This window comes from Culex quinquefasciatus, chromosome 3 (assembly GCF_015732765.1).
Source record: "Culex quinquefasciatus strain JHB chromosome 3, VPISU_Cqui_1.0_pri_paternal, whole genome shotgun sequence".
NCBI lineage: Eukaryota > Metazoa > Arthropoda > Insecta > Diptera > Culicidae > Culex > Culex quinquefasciatus.
In genome coordinates this window covers 111,293,401-111,319,290 of record NC_051863.1, presented here as the reverse complement: position 1 = coordinate 111,319,290, position 25,890 = coordinate 111,293,401, and the positions used below count along the sequence as shown (strand labels likewise).

The 25,890-nt window shown below is 40.8% G+C and overlaps 1 protein-coding gene across 9 annotated transcripts in view; it reads right to left on the bottom strand.

Moving 5' to 3' along the window:
- LOC6043689 (CUGBP Elav-like family member 4) overlaps positions 1–25,890 on the bottom strand; it is a 1,125,149-nt gene that overhangs the window by 164,592 nt on the left and 934,667 nt on the right. For 4 of the 9 annotated variants that reach the window (XM_038264501.1, XM_038264503.1, XM_038264502.1 and 1 more), the window contains exon 4: positions 4,633–4,758. The exons of 2 other annotated variants lie outside the window; for them this stretch is intronic. In XM_038264501.1, coding sequence (XP_038120429.1) covers positions 4,633–4,758 — 126 coding nt within the window. Of the gene's footprint in view, positions 1–4,632; positions 4,759–23,104; positions 23,881–25,890 lie in introns of all 9 variants that reach the window. 3 more of the 9 variants (XM_038264507.1, XM_038264505.1, XM_038264506.1) reach the window with 2 other exon arrangements.

Here is a 25,890-nt window from a genome sequence, read left to right as displayed (position 1 = left end):
TTGGAGCTTCTTGTGAAAACTGCGGATTAAAACTCAAAAGCGCCCACAACCACAAGAAAGCGCTGCTCGCGTCTCGTCTTCTTGTTCTTGGGAAAATAATGAGAGAAACGTGATTCTGTCGCCATCGCGCGCCCGCGAGGGGAAAAGTTTGTCGTTTTCCACCTTCGCCCACCACTTGGAGGGCGATTCTGCCGGGGACGGATCATAATTAAAATTTCATCGAAGCTTGTAAAATTAGTTTTTAATTGAAGCTGTCAAAGTGAACAAAACGTCGCCGCGCGTGAATCGAGGGTGGGGGGTTCCTTTTTTTGTCACGGCAAGGTTTTCCCGCGGTGCTAATTTCCGGTGCAGAATCTATTTTAATTTCGTCGTGGGTCGTGCGACTGTTCTTTGCTAGAGTGACCTGCTAGAATTAGACTTGTGGAGATTTGATGAGGCTCTGTGAGGCCTTTGGAGACTTTTGTAGATTTGTGGAAGTTGTATAAAAATCAATTTCAAAGGTTTTTAGTTCAGTTTAGGCTCGTGGAGACTTGTGTAGACTTGTGGAGACTTTTGGAGACTTGTGAAAAACATCAAATTTCAATGGTGGTGAGCCATAGAGACTTTTTTCAGGCTTGTTGAGACTTAAGGAGAGCTGTGTAGACTTGTGGAGACTTTTAGAAATCCATTGGGTTTTCAAAACATGTTCAGATTAGACACTCAGAAATTTTATTATTAAAAAATGAAGAGTTTCGAAGTGAGTTTGGAAGTGATTTCTGAGATCACACCAATTTTAACGCTGGTGCTCGTGAATTTCTGAGTCATCTCCAAAATTTGGACACCCTTTTCATTTCTTTGAAAGAACTTTTTTCGGCGAAGGCCAAATCGAGAACAAAGCGAACTTTTTTTTGCTAAGCAGCGTAAGGATTTCCTTTCAAGTTGCAAAGTTCAGCCTGGAAAAGGCAGAAGCGCGCCGCCACAAAGAAATTTCTGCTGCATGTAACGAATCCCTTGGCAGATTAATTATCAACAAGAAAACTTCTTAAACGGATTTCCTCCTCCGGGGTCCACTCTGTATGGACTACGGCCACAAGGTGGTCAGCAAATGGCATTTCTCTGCCCAAATCCTCCGGAAAATGCACAACGATCTGGAGTCCTTAACGGTGGAAAAATGCTAGTCATTTCTCCAAACTATTCACTATCACTTTGCCCCACACCGAAAAACCGACCTAGCTTTGTGGAATTGTTGCGCAACACGGTGGGTTCAAGCACTTCTTTCTCGAGTTTCAAAAGGGAAGAGTGCCCTTTTAAGCCCACCCTGCTCCGAAACTCCACTCATCTGGGGCAATTTTCTTCTTTTCCCAGCACCACCTGGACCAACCAGAATACAACAGAGAAAAAAACGATCCAACAGACCATTTTCAATTACTTCATACCATTTGTCCATCCGTCAAGCAGTCACTTGGTGCGGCCTTTTTTGGTCCATTCTCACCCCGAACCTTGTTCTTGTTCGAGGTCCCTCCCGGGAAAAGGGATTTGTTTTACGTTTTTTTGTTGTTGCTTTTCCCTCTCTCATTTCTCTGACTTCGTGGGAAGGCATTTCTGGACGCTTTTATTCACCTGTTCGCCATAAGAGGATTTTCTCCCAGCCAGTTTCGTCCGGGACATTCTCAAAATGGCTTTTGGTTGCATTTACACGCGCTCCAGCTCCTCGTTTGGCCACAGCCCGGCCAAGGATTTTCCGGGATTTTTTCGCTCGTTATTTCGGACTTTTCCACCCCTCCCCGGAGGTGTTTTTTTTTTCTACGGTTTGTCCACCCGCCCCCACAATCTGACATTGTTGAGTGGTGAACCGTTGAATGTTCGCTTTTTTTTCTGTCGACTGAATTTGGTGGCTTTGACTTCGAAAATGAAACTAATTAAAAATTCCCTCAGGGAATGTGTAATGCAAGAATGCTGATTTGCTTTGTTGGATGGTGCTGCAGCAGCATCGTTGTCCGGACGGGTGGAACTTTTGCAGCTGTTGTCCCTTTGATCAGGACCGGATTTGGACGTTGGATTGATGGAACGAGAGCTTGTCTTGAATTTCTTTTCTTTCAATTTGAGATAATAGTCTTTTTGAAGAGAAAAAGTCGGAAAGAGTTGTTACTTGTGGAGTCTGAAAGAATCGAAGACTTGTGTAGAATCTCTCAAACCAAAGGAAATATCTAAATTTTTAGTCTGAAGAACGATTTCATATTAATTTAGACTTGAAAATGTAAAATATGAACTTGATAGAAAACTTTCGTAGACTTTGGTTTGTGAAAAGGAATTCAAGATATGAATAGTTTTTAGACTTTTTTGTAAGCTTAAGAATGTATTCATGAAATAACTGGACTGATTACTGAAAAACTTCTGTAAAAAAATTCTTTTGAGGACATTTTCCAAAAAAATAGAAAATTTTTAACATTAAAATTTAAAGGGATAAGTTTGGAGAGTTTAAGTTTATTCACAAAATTGGGTTAGAATCAATCAAAATCTTAAGGATTTGAATATAACCACGATATTACTGGTATGCTCTTCGTATTGTATATTTTTAATAAGATTTCAAGAAGCATTGGGGCCTTGAGTAACTTGTAAGGCTTTCGTAGACATTTGTCTTGTTAAAAAACGAAAAAAAGGAAATTTGTGCAGAAAAATTACAATGACTTTCGTAGAGATAAAGAAATATATGACAAATACTTTAAAAGAGCTTTAAAAATAAATATATTATCTCAAGTATTTATTTTTAAAGCTCTTTTAAAGTATTTGCCTTCTATTTCTTTATCTTTACGAAAGTAATTGTAATTTTCCTGCACAAATTTTTTCTTCGCTTTTTTACAAGCCAAATGCCTACGAAAGCCTTCCAAGTTACACAAGTCTCCAATGCTTCTTAAAATCTTATTAAAAATATACAATACGAAGAACTTATATTACCTATTAAAATCTTGAGCTCTTGACAATTGAGCTCAAATGACCTTTAAATTATAGAAACTAGCTGACTATGAAAACATTCAACGTTTCACGGGTTGTAGAATTTTGAATACAACTGTAGATACTTTAAGATAAGTAAAAGGAGGCTCATGAAGACTTTTGTAGAGTTTTATAAATTTGAGACTTAAGTTGACTGTTTAAGAATTGGATAGTTATTGTTTTCATAAATTCTTCAAATAGCACCATTTCTATATGTCTCAATATATATTTATTCAAGTCTCCACAAGTCTACAAACGCTTCCATCTTATAAAATCTAACAGATTTTATCAATAATTTAGACCCATTCCCAATTCTACAAATCTTTATTTTTCAATCAATTGAATTTCCAAGTCTCCACAAGTCTACAAGAGTCTTAACGAGCTAAAAATGCTCTAAAGTTATTCTAATGGAGGCAAGTAAATACTGTCCTGGACCTTTTAAGATCTTTGAAGAACTGTTCGACACTTCAAGGTTTGAAGAGATGGAAGCTATTGAGGACTGAAGTAGGCTTGTGGAGACTTGAGTTATCAGTTGACAGAAAAAATAGATATGATGTGATGAGACTATTTTCAATATAAGTCTAAATTATTAGGGAAAGCTTTCAGATTTTTTTTAGATGAAAGCGTCTACGACTTGTGGAGACTTGAAAAAATATATTAAGACTCGTTTCGACTGATTTGAACTTCTAATGGATTTTGAATAATTTAATATTTAAAATGATTAGGTCTGGCGAAGACACTTTTACACTTGTGGAGGCGTGGGATATTATTTGACTGAAAAATAATGATATTAAGAGATGTGAAAAATACTCTCTTCACTATTGGTCTAAATTATTCAGGGAAACTTTCAGATTAAAGAAGATGGAAGTGTGTGTAGACTTGTGGAGACTTTAAAAATAGTTATTAAGACATGTAGCGACTGATTTTGACTTTTTATGGCTTTTGAAGAACTTGTGGAGACTTCAAGATTTGTAGAGATTAAAACTCGTTAAAACTCTTGTAGACTTGTGGAGACTTGGGATAACAGTTGATTGAAAAATAGAGATATGAATAGATGTAAAAACTGTGTCATCATGACTCTGAATTATTTATGGAACTTTCAGACATTATAAGATGACATTATAAGTCTCCACAATTCTTCAAATCCTTCGTAGAATTGTGGAGACTTGAAAACCAGATGACATGTAGAAAATGATTTGGACTTCTTATGGCTTCAAACATTTGTGGAGACTTTAAGATTTGCAGAGATGAAGAGATGACACGTGAAAACTTTGGACAACTTGTGGAGACTTGGAACTTTGTGTAGACTTCTATTCCGAATAAGTATCTTAGAGATTGTTTGCAAGTAACCTGCCGAAGTATCCTTTCCTGAGATATTATTCAAATATCATTTTCAACAGACAAAAAAATATAAAGAAATCATACAGAACCAAGCTCCACCAGAATCGTAACCACTAGTCAAAGCACTATGAACTTGAGACAAAAAAACAAAACAAAACACCACAGACAACAGAACAAAACAGTGTGTACACAACACAAAAAACGAGGAGGGTTACGAAAAAAAACTCGCACAAATCTAGTTCGCAAACCTCGCAATCGATCAGTAGTAGGTAGTGAAATCGTGACTTAAAACTAGCAGGATAGAAATGTAACGGGACTCACCTTTGCTGGCACCGTCTGGTCCTCTCAGTATCGTGCACTCTTCTATGGTTCCGAACGCGTTAAACAACTGTCTTACATCCTCCTCGGTTTGCTGCTTGCTAAGCATGCCAACGAAAAGCTTTCGATCTAGTTTTTTTGAGAGTTTCGGTGAGTGAGTGAGTGAGTGAGGGGATGTGTGTTGGGATTTGGGATTTACGGGCAGGGTTTGGGATTTGGATTTGTGATTGAGTGGTTTTTGGGGGGTTGAATTTTGTGTGTGTTTTCGTGTGGACAGGTGAGAACAATGGGAATCACATAAGAAAGAAAAGAGAAAAAGAAGAAAAAAGTAAATTAATAAATTTTGCTTATGAGTTTTCTTGTGTGGTTTGTATCATTAAGAAGGAGGAATGATAAACTAGTAACACTAGGAAGTGTTGCAAACATTGAGAAAACAGCTTTTTACAATTGTTTTTTTTTGGTAAAGAAAACTTGGGATTACGTAAAAAGACAAAGAGGATTATTTGTAAAAAGTAAATCAAAACACAACATTGGATCAGTGGAAAAGTTGTTAATCAAAAGAAGAATGAATAAAAAGGTACATTGACACCATCGATGCTGTAAAAGTACACAAAACTGATGAGTAAAAAGAGGTAAGAAAAAAAAAACAATGTGAATAAAAAACTGTTAAGCGAATTACGAACATGTCTAAATCTCAGTCAAATTGAACGTGTACCATCTAGAGAGTAGCTATCGAATTTTGGTTTTGCTGATTCTGTTCACAAGGGCTAATCCACAACGAGTAAAAACAACATTCATATTTAAATAACAGATAAAAAACGGTCTACAACAGCAACACATAGTAACTTAGTTGTTTCGTTTAGCTGCAAGTACTTAAGCTCCTGCGCACTGTGTGTTTGTGGTTCTCGAAGGGCTGCTGGGCAAATACTTGCTTACCCAAGGATAGGAAAACTGATACAAGTAAAACTGTAAAGTATGGTTCTCCAGATTTGATCTGTCCCCCTTTACCCCACAAAAAAATAGCAAAAGATCCCCAGAAGCCAGAAAAGCAGTAAAATTATCTCGTCAAAAAAGAAAAGAAGAAAGTGTTCCGGTCCCTTTTCTCCTCCGCCTCCACCGCCGAGGTTCCAAGATATGATGATGATGAAACAAAGATTTATGATTCCTTCCAGGCAGAAGACACACACACACCAAACCAGAGCGCACCCAGATACAACGTATTAAAACCGGACCGGACGAGAGACCAGCCAGAGAAGCGCTCAGACGAAAGTCCTAATCAAAACCGAAACTTTGCTACCGTAAACAAAATAATATCATAAATCAAAATCTCTCTCGTAAATCTATTAAGACATTGCCACAGCGGACTGACTTGTGGATCTTCGGGGTCGGTTCCGGCCAGAGCGGGCGAGGGGTCAACCCCGGATTGGCCACGTGGGAACGTTGTTGGACACTGAGACGAAGGGAGTGTAGTGATAAAGTCGTCATACGAAGCGTCGACTTCGGCTGCAGGAAGTTTCCATCATAAACAACGGCATTGGGTGGCACATCCGGACGGTTCCGTCCATTTATCTTCGCCACCACCGCCCCTCGTGGGGGTCGTTTTTTGACGCATGGCTACCGGGTGAAATTGAGCTGGGATTATCGCTTCAAGTTATGCGCGTCAAACTGATCTTGGTTTTTTTTGGGGCTTGTAACTAAGATTGATTTTAAAAACATATTTCACGGCGTTGGGACAGCGCGTAATGGGATTATCTGAGATGAACTTTCACTCTGGAGGTTTGTGGAAGTCGTTTTGGAGTCAAAAGATGCCTATCGAAGCGCCTCTTTGATTGTTACATTATTTGATGAAGAGTGAATCTTGAAGCAGTTAGGGTTGAGATGTATCTCGTTTTCCCCTTTTATGTGGATAGAAAAAAGCAAAATCAACAAGTTTTTCAAGAAGATTTTTACAGGTTTTTATGTGGGGAAAAACTTTGTCGAACACTGTAACTCGATCCGAGATGACCTGACAAGGCTGGATCTCAATAAGTAAACAGTGATTATTCCATATACACGCTCCAAGTCCCTTGCAAACTTTTGATCAAATTTAACTCTTTCAAAACGTGACTAAATGAGTTTTGAATGATAAAAATATTGCATAGCACCTGCAAAATGATTCCACAGAAGTAAAATAAAGTTTGTGATGATTGCAGAACTTTGTTTATAGTTCAAAGTCTGTAAAGGATCTTGGAGCCGATAATGATGAAGATTCACTTCTTGTCTACTTATTACGAATCAAGCCTGAACTGAATCCCTTGGTTCGTTTGCAGTTTCTTATAGGATTTTAAACAAAGAACAACTTTGTAGAATAGTGCAACTCAATCTGAGTTAAACTGGCAATGCTAGATCTCAGGTAATGAATAGTGACTTTTCCATATGATACTTCCAAGACTTCTGGACAACCTCAACCACATCCAAATCGACGCATTTCCGTCATAATTCACAAATTACTCAATCCTGAACCCAACGACCCTCGAAACAAAGTAAAGATGCCCCTCGCGCCGTCTGTCACCAAGTGGCACCCCCCTCGTCAAAGTGAACCATAAAGGACACATGGCCTTGAACGGCAACAGGCCATCCTCGACAAAGAACAACGCCACCGCTCCGGAAGTGCAAACAAAGACTCGTAAAGAATCTTCAACCTCCCCTCCCGCTCGAAACCTCTCGTTGGCCACGTTATCTCGTCCCCATCGCTCGCCATGATCTGAAGAAGCCAAATCACCCGGAAAATTTCTTTGTTTAGTCTCTCCCCCCTCTCGTCAGCGTCTTCACCAGCGAATTTCTATGCTAATCAAAAATAATTTTCCCCGATTTTTGGCGCCTCTGTCTTCGACGACGTCGTCGACACGTGGCCAGGGAAGACGTGGCCTGCCTAAACCTACATGGAAAGGTTGTGGCGAATCTCGAAAGGAATTTTAAACTACTCCGGCGGCGAGGAATCTTCAACCGACGAACGTGAGCGTTTTGGCTAACTCAGTTTGCGCTAGCTATTAGGGACAGCTTCGTCTTCACGGGTTTTGGTCCAGGACAAGGACAAACTATTAAAAGTGCATCAAAGAGTGCACCCAACCGGAAGACATCGTACACCTTCGAGCGGGGATGATCATCTTGCAACTGGGAGGATAAGAGTTCCCGGAGTTGAACGAGAAGGTCTTTTGGTGTCTGCTTCTTTGGAATTCTTTCATGGGGGGTAGAAAAGATTCTTTAGCCTTATTAGATTAACTTTGAAAGGGAGAATGGCTCGTTGACTTCTGAAAATTGTTGAAAAATGTAAGAAATGTTGCGTATTTTATAACCTATTTTGTTCAAAGAAGAAATATTTTACACTATTTTTCTATATTTTGTCTGATTTGTGCGACTATTGCGACTGTAAGTTTTTTCCGTCTGCTTTGTGCGGTCATTCGCTTGCAGTGAGGTTGTCAAAAGATGTTTTGATTTTTTTTGCGGTCATTCGTGCGTTAGGTTTGTTTTCTTGTCTGCTTTGTGCTGTCATTAGCTGTGCAGCGACCTCAAATTTAAATCATTAAATTTGTCCATTTTTCGAAGCTCACCACAGTTCTGACCATGCGCGCTAACGCAAGCATAAATAATTTTTACCCATCGACTCGCGTTGCGCGACAAATAATTAAGCTTATGTACAGGTGTGGATCATGAGTCATCCTCACCTGAAAAGCCCTTTATTTATTTTCGCCAATTATTAGGCAATCAAAAAAAATGGTTAAGCTTTCAATTATGAATGTGCGATGTTATTCCACAGGGGAAATTGAAGGTTAACCAAATTCATTGGCATGTTTGTTCAATGGAGAATCCGACCTGCTCATTATTGACTTACATTTTTGAGAATATTTGAGGAACATAATTTTGATATTCCAATAACATAATTTAAAGTTTCACGACAATGGTTCGAACCCATGACTTCCGATTTTGAGGTGTACTCACTACACCATACGGAAAGTCATGAAGAATTGCAGAGGTCTGCATAATTTAATTCATGAGGTTCATCGATGCTTCTCATCGAAACGGACCACTTTTAGTAGAACAAAATTTAGTAGAGTTTTCGGGGACTGACTATAAAAACCCCAAAATTCTTGAGGAGTTCCAGAATCAGTTCCAGTCAGTTCCAGCCAGTTCAAGCCCAGTCCAGTTCCAGTTCCAGAAGACGCCCCAGACCAGCCGGACCCGCCAGCAGCCACCAGTAGCAGAGGCCCCAGTCCAGCCGGACTTAGCCGCCGGGAAGAGTCCGCCGGGACTTAGCCGCCGTGGAGTCAACCAGGGACGTAGCAGAGTTCGGGTCTGGCATGGCTCGGCGCAGAGGTCTGGAGGACAAGTCTGGCTTCAACGTAGAGAACTGGCTCGACGAAGATCTTAATGCAAAGTGATGTGATCGTGCGCGTAAAAGTTAAAAGTGTTACCGCAAAAATGTAATCTTTAAAAAGTTAACATATAAATAAGTGAAGTTTACTGATCTGTTTTGACTCTGCAAGTAAATATCACAAAAATCCTGAAAGCCCTAAACCGCTCGGGCCGTTCAGCTGGCAGGGAAGTTGTCAAAAGGCGTTTTGATCTGTTGTTTACGTCTGCTTTGTGCGGTCATTCGTTGGCAGTGAAGCTGTCAAAAGACGTTTTGATCTGTTTATTTTGGTCTGCTTTGTGCAGTTATTCGTGCGTTTTTTTCTCGACTGCTTTGTGCGGTCATTCGTTGGCAGAGAGGTTGTCAAAAGACGTTTTGATCTGTTTATTTTGGTCTGCTTTGTGCGGTCATTTGTTGGCAGTGAAGTTGTCAATAGACGTTTTGATCTGTTATTTTTGGTCTGCTTTGTGCAGTTAATCGTGCGTTTTTTTCTCGACTGCTTTGTGCGGTCATTCGTTGGCAGTGAAGTTGTCAAAAGACGTTTTGATCTGTTTTTGTGCGTTCATCCGTTGGCAGTGAAGTTATCACAATACGTTTGGATCTGTTTTTCTGTCTGCTTTACACTGATAAAAACCAATTCTCGAAATCGTGAATTAAATTCACGAATGCGAGAACCACGAAGGAATAAATTCACGTTTATGGTGCAAATGCACCATACTCATGAATAAATTCCTTCGTGGTTCTCACATTCGTGAACTTAATTCACGATTACGAGAATTGATTTTTTTCTGTGTATGCGGTCATTTGTGCGTTAGGTCTGTTTTCTCGTCTCCTTTGTGCGGTCATTCGTTGACAGTTAAGTTGTAAATAGACGTTTGGATCTATTTTTCGGTCTACTTTGTGCTGTCATTTGGGCGTTAGTTCTATTTTTGCGTCTACTTTGTGTGTTTATTCGTGACATTTTTTGTGAGGTTACCAAAACAAGTTTCAAAAGTCTGTTTTCAGATTTTTGTGTGGAAATTTTTAGTCAAAAGTCACTTTGTTTATGAAATCCTCGCTGAAGAATCTGTTTTGAGTTTATTTATTTCTGAGTTAGGTTAATTTCAACGGGCAATGTGGCCCATAAATTGAGGCAGTATCGATCCTTCATCGCAAATCGATTCCTCGCAAAGCTCAATTATTTCCGCGCCAATCAGCGAAGATCAGGGAGCCCGTAAAAAAGTCACCCCCGGTTCCGGAGCGCCATGTTTTTCCCGCTCGGAATTGGATTATATAGCCATTAGATATAATTTGGATCATTATGTCTAATTTATAGCCCCCTCGCCCCCCACCCCACCCCTGATCCTTTTCAACGAATCTAATCTCGTTAATTACATTCCGTTTGTCCCGCGCCGAGTGTCGAAAGCTCTGACGTGATGAAAGTCTTTTCCCCGATAAAAAAAAAACTAGAGAAGAATCGATTTCGAAATTCGTACTCCAATTCCGAGGGTGACATTTATTTCGAAATTTTCACAATTAATTTTGATAAATCAACTCGTCGACGCTGAACGTCGGAGGGAGTGGAGCGGCCATTTGCGGCTAACGACGCCCCGGTGGCCACACTGGACTCTTGGGCGCGGGAATTAGGCTGGGGCCCGTAACGAGCTGAAGATGCTGACAAAGTTTGTTTGACTTACGAGGGTAATGAGGCGACAGATAAAATTAATGAGCTCGCTCGCTCTCTGGCGTGGTCTCTTGCGCTTTGTTTCCGGCCTGGAAAACCCCTCCCCCGACGAGAAGGGGGTTGTTGTTGGGGTTTTTCCCACCCGTAGGGAACTGTCCGGTACATGGCGCGGTTTTGCGGCCTGACATAATTTGAGTTTTATGGGCGGTGGTTCCGAAGTGGACCTTGGTGGCTTTTGGGAGCAAATTACTTTGGAGAGGATCCCCGCTGGGCTGCTGCTGGTCAACGGTAAAGTTTTGAAGCTTAGCAGGTTTCGGCTTGGGACGACAAGGTTTGCACGAGTAATTACGAGCTCAATCACACCCACAGAAGAAATGGTTCGGAAAGGGCTGGAGGAGCTTTCAGTCCATTTCGCGCCCAACAAGACGGAACAATCGACGGTGAGGCCATAAATTATCCTAATTACATGATGACTGAGCGAATGGTTGGAAGTTTTTCTTGGTTTTTCTTAAGATGTCTTCGGGGTGAGGGTGAAACTTTCTGCAAATCAGCAACAGAGACAGCTGGTGGTTGTGCAGGAGAAAGGGGGGACTGAACTTGAAGAGAATGGATTTAGTTTTTTTCTGGTGTTGAGAGAATTGGCGAATGATTAACGAGTTTGGTGAGGATGAACTATTTTGATAAATTTTGGTTTTTGAGTACAACTGTTAAGACAATTTTTTTAATCTTCGAATTTCAAGCATCTCAAACAGCTATTGATTTCATCTCACAAGCACCATAATTACAAGAGAAATTATTAGCCCTCGAAACAAAACTCCCTCAAGTACATCAAAAGAACAACCTCTCCAGTTCCTGCCAGCGTCAGCCATCGAAAAGCACTTAGCATCTGCTTTCAGCCTGCCACGGCGAACTTTGCCCGTCAAATTAAAGTGGACCCTCTTCGAGCTTAGAACCAAAAAATGACGTCATGGCTCTTTTGAAGAGCCACCAATCCCGGCGCGCACGCGAAACCGCCTAATTGGACCCATTTCCCGGGGAAAATTTCTAGGTCAAACTTTTCCCCCGGTTGTTTTTCGACGAGGGGGGCACAAATTTGAATTTTATGTTGAAGTTGAGGGGCCTACATTAAATCATCTAATTACCTACACTTTTGCCTGATTCTTTTTCGAGGGCTGCTTTCCCTTAAAGAGAAAAGCCGAAACCGATACGGAAGAATGCTAATAAAAATTGAATGAAGAAAGCGGCGGCATTCCTGTCCCCGGTCGCCATTAGGAAGATTGTCCTTTTTCTTTTTTTGGTTTTTCCTGGAGTGCTTCAAGCAGACAAAAATGGGGGAAAAGCATTTTCCGAAAACGTGCGTTTTTCCACGCGCCACACGCGGACTCGCGGGAGAGATTGAATTTGTGCGAAATATTTTAATTTACATATAAATTTAATAAGAGGGTTCTTGGCTTGCCCCGGAACGGGGGGAAGCTTAAGTGCGGGTCAGGGAGTTTTCTGAGAGGAGGGAAAATCGCTTGCGAAAATAAACAGCGGATTACCGAGGGAGGGAGGGATGCCAACCTGGAGTGCGAAGATAATCATTGACTATGGTATTTTTTTCCCTAGCCTGGGTCGTAACGGTTATGATTTTCCGAGGCTTTTCCAGGTCGCACGCACACATTCACTCACGCACTCTCTGTTTGGTCCCTTTTGAATGGACGACGCCAGCCGGATTGTGTGCGGGCACAGGGAAAAATTATGAATAAAGCATGCACATCATGTGCGTATTAAGGTGGGCAGGTAAGCCTCCGGAACGGTGAGGAGAGATGGTAATGGACCGGAGGGACGACCGTAATATAAATATTTTTCAAGTGTGCTTATTTCGTGATGGTGAGCGGGGAGGCTTCTGGTGCTGGCAGGAAGCTGCGTGGAAGGTGTTATAAATGGAGATAATTCTAAGCTGGATTAATAATTAGACTGCTCATTGACGGTTTCGGCACATCATTCGCAGAGAGAAAGGTCTCTCAAGGGATGAATGATGGAAATTGGCTCGTTAATCTTAACGGTTGCAACTTTTCTATTTGAAAGTATCTTCATCTCTTCAATTTTAGTTCATTTCTAGCCAGTATTAAATTTAACAAATTTTGGTATAAATGCTCTGAAATTATTCTAAGACCACTGGCCTCCACTAATTTTTCATTTATTGGGAAGAATTCAAGGAGCACATGGCATTTTAAAATTTAACCATAACACAAAAATTTTCAGAATCTGTTTAGTACTGTCTGGAAATAAACTAAAATTTAACAAATCGATTTTAGAACATTCAAGGAACCAAACATTTACAGTTTGTGACGAGCAAAATTATGAATGAATGAAATTAAAATAATTATATTGAAACAAGGTTAGCTCAAAAAAGTCAAATTGAAAACTATATTTTCAAAAAGCTTTAACGAGTTTTGTTGTTCAATGTGAATTTCACAAAATGATAATAAAATACCAGTATTAAACTTAAAAATTTGAGTACTTTTTCAAAATATCCTATATTGATAACAATTTTAAATTTTGGAAATATCTCTATCCTTATAATAAGATACATTCGTGAATGTTTGTCCTTCTGACGAGATAATTTGGACTACTAGTTGCTGGTGAAATTGAAATTTTGATGTATTTTTATAGCACTCAAAAAACAAAGGAATCAAAAATACTTTTTCTCCAAACGACAATCTAGATAACGATTCTATAAAATTTATTTCTTGTAAAAACTTTCAAGAAATAAACTTCATATCAATAACTTTTTTTGCGAATTTTTAAAATAAAAAAATAACTGTTCAATACAGATTGTTGAGGAGTATAATTCAGGCAACCTGAGTAATTCTCTCGAAATAGGCTAATTTGATGCATTTTTCAGCCATTTTGTGTTACCCATACTATCCAGCTATACTTACAAAAATGATACGTAAAAACTCTAAAAGCTGTATCTTTAGAAAGAAAAAAATCTAATCGATTGAAAATCTTTTGTAAAGCTACAGGTATTGATGAGAACGGTTTAAAAAAAGCTAAACTAATTTTCCCGTCTTTCAATTAAAATTTTTTTTAATTAAGCAAAACAATTAACCAAAATACATATTTTAAGATTTTTTTAAAAATTTATTGATACGTTCAAGTTAGAAAAACCCGCAAAATTCGAGCCTCAGAGAAGAGATGCTGTAAAAAAAATCATTTCATCTGATTTTTTTTGGACTTCAGTTTATCATGTAATATCAAATTTGAAACCGAAATATTTGAGTATTTAAAAATATTTATAATTTTCATTTCTAAAAATATATTCATTTTCTAAAAGTTTACAGTATTTTCGATAAAATTGTCTAAGAAACATTAAAGATTGGACTTCTGCTTGTTGAGAAACAGTTAATTGAAAAAGAAACAGGAATAAAGAAAGTTGTTTCATTAAGTAATGGATCAACCTTTTGTGTTTTAAAATGATTATTTGTAAAATTTTGTGACTTTTTCAAAACTGTACAAAGTATATTGTAATAGTAGTTTATGCAACAAGTTGCAAAAAGAAGATTTTTTCAGCACGAGTTGTACATTTATACAACGAGGTTTACCGAGTTGGATAAATACGACGAGTGCTGAAAAAATCAAGTTTTGCAACGAGTTGCTTACCACCTTTTTTGCAATTTCGAAAAACGCGGTAGAAAGTAGAACTTTTCAGCACTGTTATTGAAAGGTATTAATTTTCCATTCTGTTATTTTTGGTAGGGAAAAGTAGGCCGTTTCGGTTTTCCAGAAGGACAGGAAAAGTTGACAGTTTCACAGTGGAATTGCAAAAATTTCATTTTCAAAACTAACACTTCAACAGGACCGAAATCCAGTGTTATGTTTTTTTATATTGGTCTTAGTTTCATTGATTTTTTTTAAATATTCAACAGACGAACTTATTGAAGGATAAGAAAAACTGGAAATTAAAACAGTGGTTGTTTAAAAGCATCATGTGCTGAGAAATGTAAAATTTTGCAAAATATAGGCGGCTTTCCAATTTAACAAATTAAGTGAACTTAAAAAAGGTATTTTTTGCAATAATTTTAGGCTTACTACAATATAAAAGTTTTTGGTCCTTTTGCAGGGATGCCACATGTTTTTTTTAATTGTCTGTACAAAAGTCTGTGTATGTCTGTGTTGTCTTAAATTCAAATATATCAATCACAGTCATGGAAGTCCTTCAGAAATTGCGTTATTGGCATTTGAATTTAATATTTTTACAAAATATTAATTAATGAAGCTTTTTAAAAATTTGTGCAATCTGTGCATCTGGCATCCTTGTCTTTTAGCCTCAATCTGAGTCAAGACGAGGAAATTTTAAGCTTGAATTTGGTGGTTATAAACAACTTGTATCACATAATGTTTTAAATGTTATTCTTTTTATGATTAATTACAGTTTTATAATAGCAAAACAATTATATAATCATTATTTAAATATTGTGGATTAAAATACTCAATTTGTAAAATGTCTGAAAGTGCCCCATTATTTGCCAAATAAACATAGTACGAATCATTTGCTTGAAATAGCAAGTTTTAAAACCAATGTAGCAGTAGTACTTAATTCAAATAATGTCGCCTTATCATTTACCATACAAACAATTGCGCTGACAGAGATTAATTTTTCAAGTATATTTTTCATTAAAGCAAAGGTTGTTATTTATTCTACTTCACTTAAACACAGTTGAATTATTGTCGAAACAGTTTATCAAACCTCATTTTTTCATTTCAATTTCGCGTTTTATTAGTATGTGATTTAGTAAAAGATAAATGTGCATCGTAGTTTGTGAACAGTTGATGAGTGTAAACGTGAGATTTCCTACAATTTTCTCGCAAGAAACGAGCCCACAAAATGTAATTACATTATTATCAAAAGACACGGACACGCACAAACACACACACATGGAAACGAAAACAGCTAGAGTGGGTGAAGTTCTGAGGGGGGTGTGCTCTGGAACTCGCTCTCAGAGAGGTGTGTCCTGATACGCCAAGAAGGGTTTGGTTTTTGGGTTTAAGAATTTTGAACATTTGTCGTGTTGCCGAATTGTGGGACGAATTTTTGCGTGGGAATTGTGACACCCCGTTCTGCGATGAGTTGCGAAACCATAAGGGAACTAAAGCTGCCGAAACACGCCGCTAGTAAATTGTGAGTCGGAAAACAAAAGATGTTACCGTAACTGGGAGCTTAAAGTGGTTTCGAAAATGCTTTAAACAATGACTTGCTCTTCTTATTTGTTGAGAAGAGCACAACCATTGAAATAAAGAGATAAATTTTGTAAGAGAAAAATCGAAAAAATCCTGAAACAGAAACAACAAAAACACAAAAACACAAAACGAAACAAACAGAAAAAAAAACTACCAAATAATTACGTACAACACCCTTAGGTAAGATATAAATCACGCACGACACTTTAAGGTTACGACAACGAATGAAAGAAAAACAACAACAGAGAGTGAGAGCAGCAGCAGCAGCAGTGGCAGAGTGAGAGGGGCGCCTGAAGGGGGTTGAGCGCCCTTTTTCCTTTTCCGCCTCTCCGCAGGCCATGTGATTCGGAAAAGTTTCTCGGGGGAGCTCCCCCGAAGCCGAAGGAAATATTTGAGTCACGATTCATGGTGGCGTTAAATGAATATTAAAATTTTCGACTATTGTGTAAGTATCGCTTTCCTGGACGTCTCCTCCGAAGGGGAGGAAACGGACCAAAGTGGCAATTTTCGGTCAGTTCGCCACGCAATTTCATGGTGAGGTTTTCGGGGTTGATTTTTGGCAATGTTGAGGGCCCTGGGAGGAAAAGGCGGCCCTGGGAGGAACAGGCGGTGTCCTGAGAAATCACACTCCCCTTCCAGGTCCCAGTTGGTTTGTAATTTACGGCCATAAATTATGGCTTTTCAATTTGGGGGGCTCGCCCCTTCCGGTTGCCACGTTGGAGAAGTTTTTGAGTGGATTTTGTAAGAAGAAAATGAAACAAGATACACTCAAACCCCGATGGTTTGACACCAACTGTTGTCAAACGAACGGGGTCACTTTTTAATTTTACACCCCTTTTACACGGCGTTCACACACACTACCAAACGTTTTGACAGGTTGCGTGAGTGCCTTGTTAAAAGTGTAGGGGAGAGATCGACGTGGATCAGTTAGCGAGAGAGAGTATGTGGTTAGATTGATTTAAGCGTGGAGCGTGGAGGGAGAGGAAGGTTTGGACGGACGCTTGGGACGGACGGGAGAAATTGCGGAGAATAAAAAGTCAGCTTAAATCCTTGCATTAATCGGCCGTTTTTAATTCCGGAAAGTGACTCCTCTACATCTGGCGACGAGGACATCATGGAAGGAATTGTAAGTGTGCAAACCCGGCAGAATTTAGTGGAATTTAGTGGAAACCAACGATGCAGCTTGAAAATCTGTTTGATGAAATATCGGGCCCCATCGGGGCGTAGCGCCGCCATGTTTTTTTTTTTTCTTCTCGTGCACTGATATTTGCTAGCAGCGATATCTGCAGTACTAGAATTCGAATTGACGTGGGATTACACTTAGATTTGTTTACAAATATTACTGCTGAAAAAAAAAAGAAACCCTGAGGGGATTAGCAGTTAACTCTGAGGAGTGAACGGATTTTGCTTCATACTCTGAGGAGTAGTTTCATTTTCTAAACAAATCGAGGTTTGTTGCTTCAAAAAAAAAAAAAAAAGAAACTCTGAGGAGTAAGCGTTTTCTGAAGAAATTTGCTAAATACTCTGAGGAGTAGTTCGTACTTCAAACAAATCGAGATTTGTTGCTTCAAAGCTCTAAGGAGTAAGCGTTTTTCTAAGAGTTTTACTCAATAAATACTCTGAGGAGTAGTTGCATTTTTAAAACAAATCGAGGCTTGTTGTGTATCTAGAAAGTGTACATTTTCTGAGAGTTTTCCAAATATGAGATGAATGTTGCGAAACAAATCGTTTCAAATTATATGCTTTTCGTTTGTAGGTTGACGATGCTCGGCCTGTTCCACCGTTTCGGTGCGAGCAAATTGAACGGAGTCACCTGGCAAAGGAGTGGAAAAGCTGGAGGTCGGCTCTGGAGATTTACTTCGATGCGTACGATGTCTGCGATCAGCGTAAAAGAGGGCGAAACTGCTGCACTTCGGCGGTAGACAACTACAGAAAGTCTTCGATAGTTTCCCGACAGCGTTAAGGCACCTGAAGATCCGTTGCCCGTCTACGACACGGCTATCAACAAGCTGAATGAGTTCTTCGAACCAACCCGTCAGTACATACTGGAACGAGCGCGACTGAGGAAAATGCGGCAGGAGAAGAACGAGAGGTTCGCGCATTTTGTCATGCGGATCAGGCAACAGCTGGCTTGCTGTGGCATGGAACACTTCTCACCGGAAACGAGAGAAGTCCTGACGGAAATCCTCATCATCGACACCATCACGACGGGATGCAGCTCCGATGAGTTGCGACGGAGCATCATGCGAAGAGACAGATCGCTCGCCAAGATTGAAGAGCTCGGATCATCGATGGAGTGCGTGGAACAGCAGGTTAAAGATATCGGATTGCTGAAGGTACCGGAACCGCAGATGGAGAAGGCTTTTCGCGTGGAGAGATACCCTCGTACGGGGCGCTTCAACCGAATGGATCGCTTCAGCCGACCGGATCGCTTCAGCCGGCCGGAGCGCTACACAAGGTCTGGACCGACCGCAAGCGATGCGAAGTGTTACAGATGCGGCGTTCCAGGACATCTCGCCAATTCGGAAGATTGCCGAGCTCGAGACCAAATGTGCCATCACTGCAAGACAATTGGGCACTTCGGAGCTGTGTGCAACAAGCGATTGCAGTCGAAGCAGGGCACCAAACGAGTCCACGTGGTGGAACGCGAAGAGACACGGCAGGTTTTGCCGAAGGATGAACCGAAGGAAGAAGCTCAAACACAGTCGAAGAAGGAGTACTACTGTTTCTACTCGGGTAACGAATCGAATACCATTAGCTGTACAGTCGGAGGGGTCTCACTGAAAATGCTAGTAGACTCCGGATCGGACGCCAACGTGATCAACACAGCGACCTGGGAAAAATTGAAAAAAGAACACGTTCATGTGGTTTCGATGCAAAAAGGAACTGACCAGGTGCTGAGAGGTTATGGAAGTAGTGCGCCGTTGCGTATACGTGGAACGTTCCAAGCCAGTGTCAGTGTGAGCGGACGAACGGTTGATGCGACATTTTTTTGTCGTGGAAGAAGGTCAATGTTGCTTGCTTGGCAATGCAACCTCCAAAGCACTGGGCGTGCTGAGAGTAGGGGTTAACTGCGTGGATCAAAGCACCAAGCCATTTGGTAAAATTAAGGACGTGCAGGTCAACATACACATGGATTCGTCGTTCAAGCCTGTTTTCCAACCAGTTCGACGAGTTCCCATTCCGTTGGAGGCCGCGGTGAACAAAAAGTTGGAGGAAATGTTGGCACGAGACATAATCGAGGTGAACTACTAAAATCTATACTTACTTTGTACACACCAACGGATCAGTTCTTTGGAACGTTTTCATCATTACAAATAAAAAGTCAATCTGACATGTAATTACTAAATTGCTTCATTATTTCGTTTAACACAGGTGAAAACCGGCCCAACGTCGTGGGTGTCACCGTTAGTAGTAGTGGGAAAGGCCAATGGGGAGTTGCGCTTATGTCTGGATCTGAGGCGTGTGAACGAAGCAGTTTTACGCGAGCGTTTTCCTATGCCGGTTGTTGATGAACTTCTCGCGCGGATTGGAAAAGGAAAAATTCGCAGCCGACTAGATATCCGTGAGGCATTCCTGCAAACTGAGCTGGCACCTGAATCGAGAGACATCACGACCTTTATCACAAGTAAAGGTTTGTTCCGCTTCAAACGGCTACCGTTCGGCCTGGTATCAGCGCCGGAAATATTCCAGCGGGTCATGGAAGGAATTCTAGCGGGTTGCGAAGGGACAATCTGTTACCTGGACGACATTTATGTGGAAGGCGAAACCATTGACCAGCACGATGCAAGACTGAATGAAGTATTGAAACGCCTCAATGACTACGGAGTCATTCTTAACGACGCTAAGTGCATTGTTGGGGTCACTGAGCTGGAGTTCTTGGGACACGTCATCTCGCCACATGGAATTCGACCAGTTTCGTCTAAAATTGAATCGCTTGTGTCCTTCCGTCGCCCTGAAAGCGTGAACGAGCTGAAAAGTTTTCTGGGCCTTGCAAACTATCTGAACAAGTTCATTCCCAACTTAGCAACCATCGACGAACCGTTGCGAAAACTCCTCCATCATTCACAAAAGTTCGAATGGTCCCAGCAGCAACAAAATGCGTTTGAAGCGATCAAACTAGCATTAGCAAACTCCAGCTGTCTCGGACACTTCTCGGTTGAGGACTCCACCTTGGTGTTTGCGGATGCCAGTCCAACGGCACTCGGAGCTGTTTTGATACAGAGGAAATCGGATGGGGCTTGTCGAGTTATTTCCTACGCGTCGAAATCTCTGACGGACATGGAGAAGCGATATTGTCAGACGGAGAAAGAGGCCTTGGCCTTGGTCTGGAGCGTCGAGAAATTCCAAATGTACCTGCTTGGGATGGAGTTCAAGCTTCTGACCGATTGTAAGGCTCTGCTGTACCTTTTCACCCCTCGATCAAGGCCGTGCGCAAGAATGGAAAGATGGATTTTGCGATTGCAAGGCTTCAAATACGTCGTGAAACATATTCCAGGCGATCAAAACATTGCTGATGTTCTTTCCCGATTGTCAACGATGGCGCCGGAGCCATTCGACGCCTCAGAGGAACTTTTCATCAACGAGATCGCCCAATCTGCGGCGGTAAACATTGCGATTCGTTGGGAGGAGCTTGAGAGATGTTCAGCAGAGGACGAAGAGATCAAGTCCATACTCGAGCTCCTGGACCAGGATCGGCTTTTTGAGCTACCGTTGCAGTATCGAGTTGTAAGTAAGGAACTTTGTCGTCTGGGTAACATTTTGATGCGTGGAGACCGTGTTGTTGTTCCTCAACGGCTGCGAGACCAGATATTGAAGATCGCACACGAAGGCCATCCGGGGTCCCGTATGATGAAAAGTCATCTCCGATCTTCAGTATGGTGGCCGAAACTGGACCAGGACACGGATCGTGTTGTAGCTCAGTGTCGAGGATGTACTCTGGTTTCGGCACCGTCTGCGCCAGAACCAATGAGCCGTCGAGAACTACCCGCAAGGCCATGGGAAGATCTGGCCATTGATTTTCTTGGCCCACTCCCGGAAGGACAGTTTTTGTTAGTAGTTGTTGACTATTATTCTCGGTACTACGAGGTATGTGAGATGGGAACCATCACAGCAGAGGACACCATTAGGGAGCTAAGGGCAATCTTTAGTCGTTTTGGGGTACCTTTGACCGTGACCGCCGACAATGGTCCGCAACTGAGTGAAGATTGCGTGGAGTTTTCTGACTTCTGTCAAAGTTATGGAGTAAAGCTGATAAATACTGTGCCCTACTGGCCCCAGATGAATGGAGAGGTCGAACGGCAGAATCGGACAATCTTGAAGCGACTACAAATTGCCCAGGAACTGGGGCAGGATTGGCGAGCTGAACTGCAACGATTCCTTCTGACATATCGTGCTACGGCACACCCTACAACAGGACGATCACCAGCGGAGCTACTGATGGGTAGGCCGATTCGTACCAAGCTTCCACAGTTGACTGTTACTCGCTTGGATGACGATGAGGTTAGGTACAAGGACAGTGTGCAAAAGGCGAAGGGGATGGAATATGCAAACGCGAAACGACGAGCCAAGGAGAGTGACATCAGTGTAGGCGATCATGTTTTCATGAAGAGAATGAAAAAGGACAACAAGCTGAGTACTGAATACATGAACGAGGATTTTGTTGTGATGACCAAGACCGGTTCCGACGTTACGGTGAAATCTGTAAAACCGGAAAGGAGTTCAGACGGAACGTTACCCACCTCAAGAAGATCCAGCAAAGTGAAACCGATAACGAAACCACCGCCGATGGAGAAGCAACTGGGGATTCTGCATCTATGGAGAAGGAGACGTCATCCGAGAACATTGCTGACGAACCATCCGAGATGACAACAGGGAGTACCGTAGCTGCTCGGGCACGGAAGCGTCAGGAACCTTCACGGTTCCGGGATTACGTGGCTTATCAACTAAATACGTTTTAGGAGGGATGTAGGGGAGAGATCGACGTGGATCAGTTAGCGAGAGAGAGTATGTGGTTAGATTGATTTAAGCGTGGAGCGTGGAGGGAGAGGAAGGTTTGGACGGACGCTTGGGACGGACGGGAGAAATTGCGGAGAATAAAAAGTCAGCTTAAATCCTTGCATTAATCGGCCGTTTTTAATTCCGGAAAGTGACTCCTCTACAAAAAGTGACAGTTTGTCACTTTTTAGTTTGACTTTGACCAACCAACGGGGTACAAATTTAAAAAAGTCACAAACAAAAAAGAGACCAGGTTGAGTGTATACTACTTTTAGAATTTAAAGATTCATTTATAAGGTTAAAAAAAGTTTGAAAAAAGTCAAACAACTTAATTTAGCATTTAATGAGGAAAGGGACTTGTTTCACATTTGGCACTATCTGTCTTTTGACAGGTGGTTTCCCGATTCATTTACTCTCTGCAAATTAACAGCTCCAAAACTGTCAAAAATGTAAATATTATGATCCGGTTGCATGACCAATGTGTCACTTCAAGCAAAACAAAGTAAATGGACCAAGGTGTATTTGTAAACACGCAGTCTGTTCTGCTCTCACCAGTGAATGTTAACATCAACAGGATAGATTCTTTGTTTACATATCCACATTGGCATTGTTTTGACTAAGTCAAGTGTCTTTGAAGAGGTGTTTGTAATCACAACTAGATGTCAACATCTTCCAATTTCACTCACACTCAATGTGAACTGTCACTAGAGCATGCGGGATAGACTGTTTGTTTACATACATGGCCTTGGACGTAAACAAGAAGAGGGATAAGGTAGTTTGGAGAGATCATCTGCCAATCGCTGTTATCCAGGAATTGTCAGTAAACAAACAGTCTATCTCACTTGCTCTAGTGACAGTTCACGTTGAGGGTAAGTGGGATGAGCCCTATTGAAAATTTACTACGGTAATGTCACATTTCAAACAAAACAATTAAAAAGGCCGAAGAAGATAAGCACTGCTTTCAACATCTTTAAATGCGCCCGTTTGAAATGTTACGCTCAAAAATCATTGTTTTCCTCAAATCAGCAAAAATATTGGCTAAAACGAACAATATTTTTGCATTTTGGGTTGGAATTTCTTCAAATCACTCGCAATCAAACGCCTTTTTCAACCTCAATCCCATCACTTTGAAAACTGATGCTGCTGCTGCCACTGGTGTTGTTGTTGCTGCTGTTGTGATGGAAAAGTCTTGTGCTTACTTCCGAAGCCTCTTTGTTTCCGTCAGACCCTTTCGCCTGAGTCGTGGTCGTCGTCGTCGACTCTGTGCTGTGATGAACGGCACAAATCCACAAACGTGAATCACTTTCGTTTTTGTGCGACTCTTCTTCTTCTTGTGATTGCACGCGATGTTTTTCTTCGCTCTCTCGATTTTTTTTTGTTAGTGTGTGTGTGTGTGTTTTTTCTTCTTTTTGTTTTGAACGGGGAAAATGGGGAGTGGGGGGTGTTAGCTTGTATAAAGTCCTGAAGTTCAAGAATTGGCTTACGTTGCGTCGAAAAATTGGCTACTCCTAATTCCCTATGTTGCTCGCTCTTTCTCTCTCAGTACGTTTGTCGTCCCAGCGGTTCTAACTTTCTTTGCAGTTGATGTTTGCTGATGTTGTGCAGAACAATTGGTTTTGTTTGTTTTTGCTACGGTTTGCTTTGTTTGGCTAGGCTGATTTTGTCCCTAAAAATGCTTATTTTCCTATTTCCTAGATATCACACTTGCTTTAAAGCTCTACTGTTTCACGCCGGCTTTCACTTTGTTGATTTTAAAGTTTTTTTTTTGTTTTTAAATGTCCCAATTTGTTCTCTTCTCTTTCGCTTTTGAAGCCTAACCCTTTGCTCAACTGTCCCTTGTTAACGAAACTTGTTTTAACACGCTGCCAATGTCGACTGTTGTTGTTGTTGTTGCTGTTGTTGCTGCTGTTGTTGTGGTGCAACGACAAATTGTTGCGAAAACATCGACTTCATCGCGATTGAGACGACTTCTGTGCTTGTTTGTTAAGTGATTGTCAGGTTTGTTTTGTATGTGTGTGCGTTTATTGTTCAAGTAGTTTTGTTTCGCGGCACAGAAGGGGCAGTCCAAGAAAGAAAAGAAAAGAAAGAAAGAAAAGGAGGAAAATAAGAGTTTGCTTAATGAAATGAAACTGTTTGTTTGCAAAGTTTGCTGGTTATAAACTCTGTTATGGTATTTGATAAGGCTGAAAAGTGTTCAATAAATTGATGACAAGGTTTTTTTTGTGACTTCAGATCAATAACGAGAACATCATATGAGTTATTAGGTTACATTAAAGATGTTCTTAAAAATTCGATGTTCGTGAAAAATTTATTATGTTGTAGTAGATTTCAGGAAAACAACGAGAATTTTTAGAATAATCGCATAGTTGTCAATAAAATTTCACCTTATTTAAGAATACCGTCATCTCTGGCAAATCGGTTTTAGTTTTAGTCTCTTTAGTATTTTGAAATTTTGGATTAGTTTCTGACAGTAGTGCATCGGTTTCAAAATTTCCAGCATTTAAGTGCTCTAAAAACTGCTGTCTCTATTCAGACAGTAGTCCCGATTCGCCCCAGATGACGGTACTCTACGTTGTATTTGTAAGAGTGTTTGTGATCAACCATTTGGATTTCAAAAAGTGCCTCTGATGTTCTTGAAAGACTAAAGGATTGTAAATTCAAATGTTATGTATGAAATGTGAGTCAAAGTGTTGAAATAAATTCCAATTTGATTTAATTGGGGTCATGTTTTGTTTAAAACCCTGTAGGAATACTGTTGCATACACACCTTAAGAATCCTTATGTACTTTTCATTTGTTTTAATAGATCTACAGATTGTAACACATGAATACTTCCTAATCTGAAATTATATTTATCTAAATTAATCAAAAACATGCTGAAAAAAAATCGAGTTTCTTTTATATCAACCCAATCGTAGTTCATTCCCGTGGAAAACATTTATTCTAGCTAACGCAAACATTTCCAGCTTGACTGAACCGCAAATTTCAGTTTATCACAGCGCGATGAGTGCGAGAAATGTAAGAAAAACATTTCCACCGAAAAAAAAAATCCAGCCCGAACAAAGTTGTGGTGCAAAAATTTTCGGCAAAAGTGAATTGCAAGAAAAACATTTGCGCCCACCCGCCCCCCTCGCTACCGCCCTGCACACCAAAACTAACACACAATTTCGACAGCACTGCAAACACCACTCTTTTAGCTTGGAGTGATTTTTCATGCAGAAATGTAAACAGTACCTACACTTTAGCCGTAGCAGCAGATGCTGGAAAATGGCTTTTTCTGCTTTTACCTCAGTGTCTAACCAACAAAACCAAACTGGAAGAAGCTTGGAATAGCTATTCAGCGTAGGAGGAGAGAGGAGGGTTGAAAGATAGTGGAAAATGCTAGCCTAAAAGCAGTTCCGAATGAGGCCCCCCTGGCCGTAATTTAAAAGGTAGCAAAATTAATGGTTGAAATGCAAATCTGGTGTGTGCTTTTACGGTTTTCTCGGTTTCGGAGGTTTTTCCCCCTACCGTTTGGCAGGAAGCTGGAAAATTTGCATCAAGTGCCCGCGCCAAATCCTCCAGCAGTCACATGCCGGTCAATCTTGGAAAAGACAAAAAAGTGGGTTGATTTTTTTCTCTTGCTGAAAAAGACAGGTGCGATAACGATGCTTTCGAGGGTGCCGGGAAAAAACTTTTTTTTTCCTCCTCAAAACCGAGGCCCACTTTTCGCGTGCAGCGGCATCCTTCCAGAAAAGGGGTAAACAAATGACGAGAGCAGGCAGATGCGAATTGAAATTGTTTACTTGTGCATTTTAATTATTCGCCGTGGTGTTTTCCCCTGCAGCTGTGTGGGAGGGAGGAAACCACATGAAAAGCTATCTTTTTTTTCGCAAAACCCCCTTTTTTGGGTGGTTTTGAGCTAGGTTTGAGCGAAATGAAAATTGCGGTTTAAATTTAGGACCCACTGGGCAGGGAGAGCGAGCTGGAACGATGAAGCCATTAAG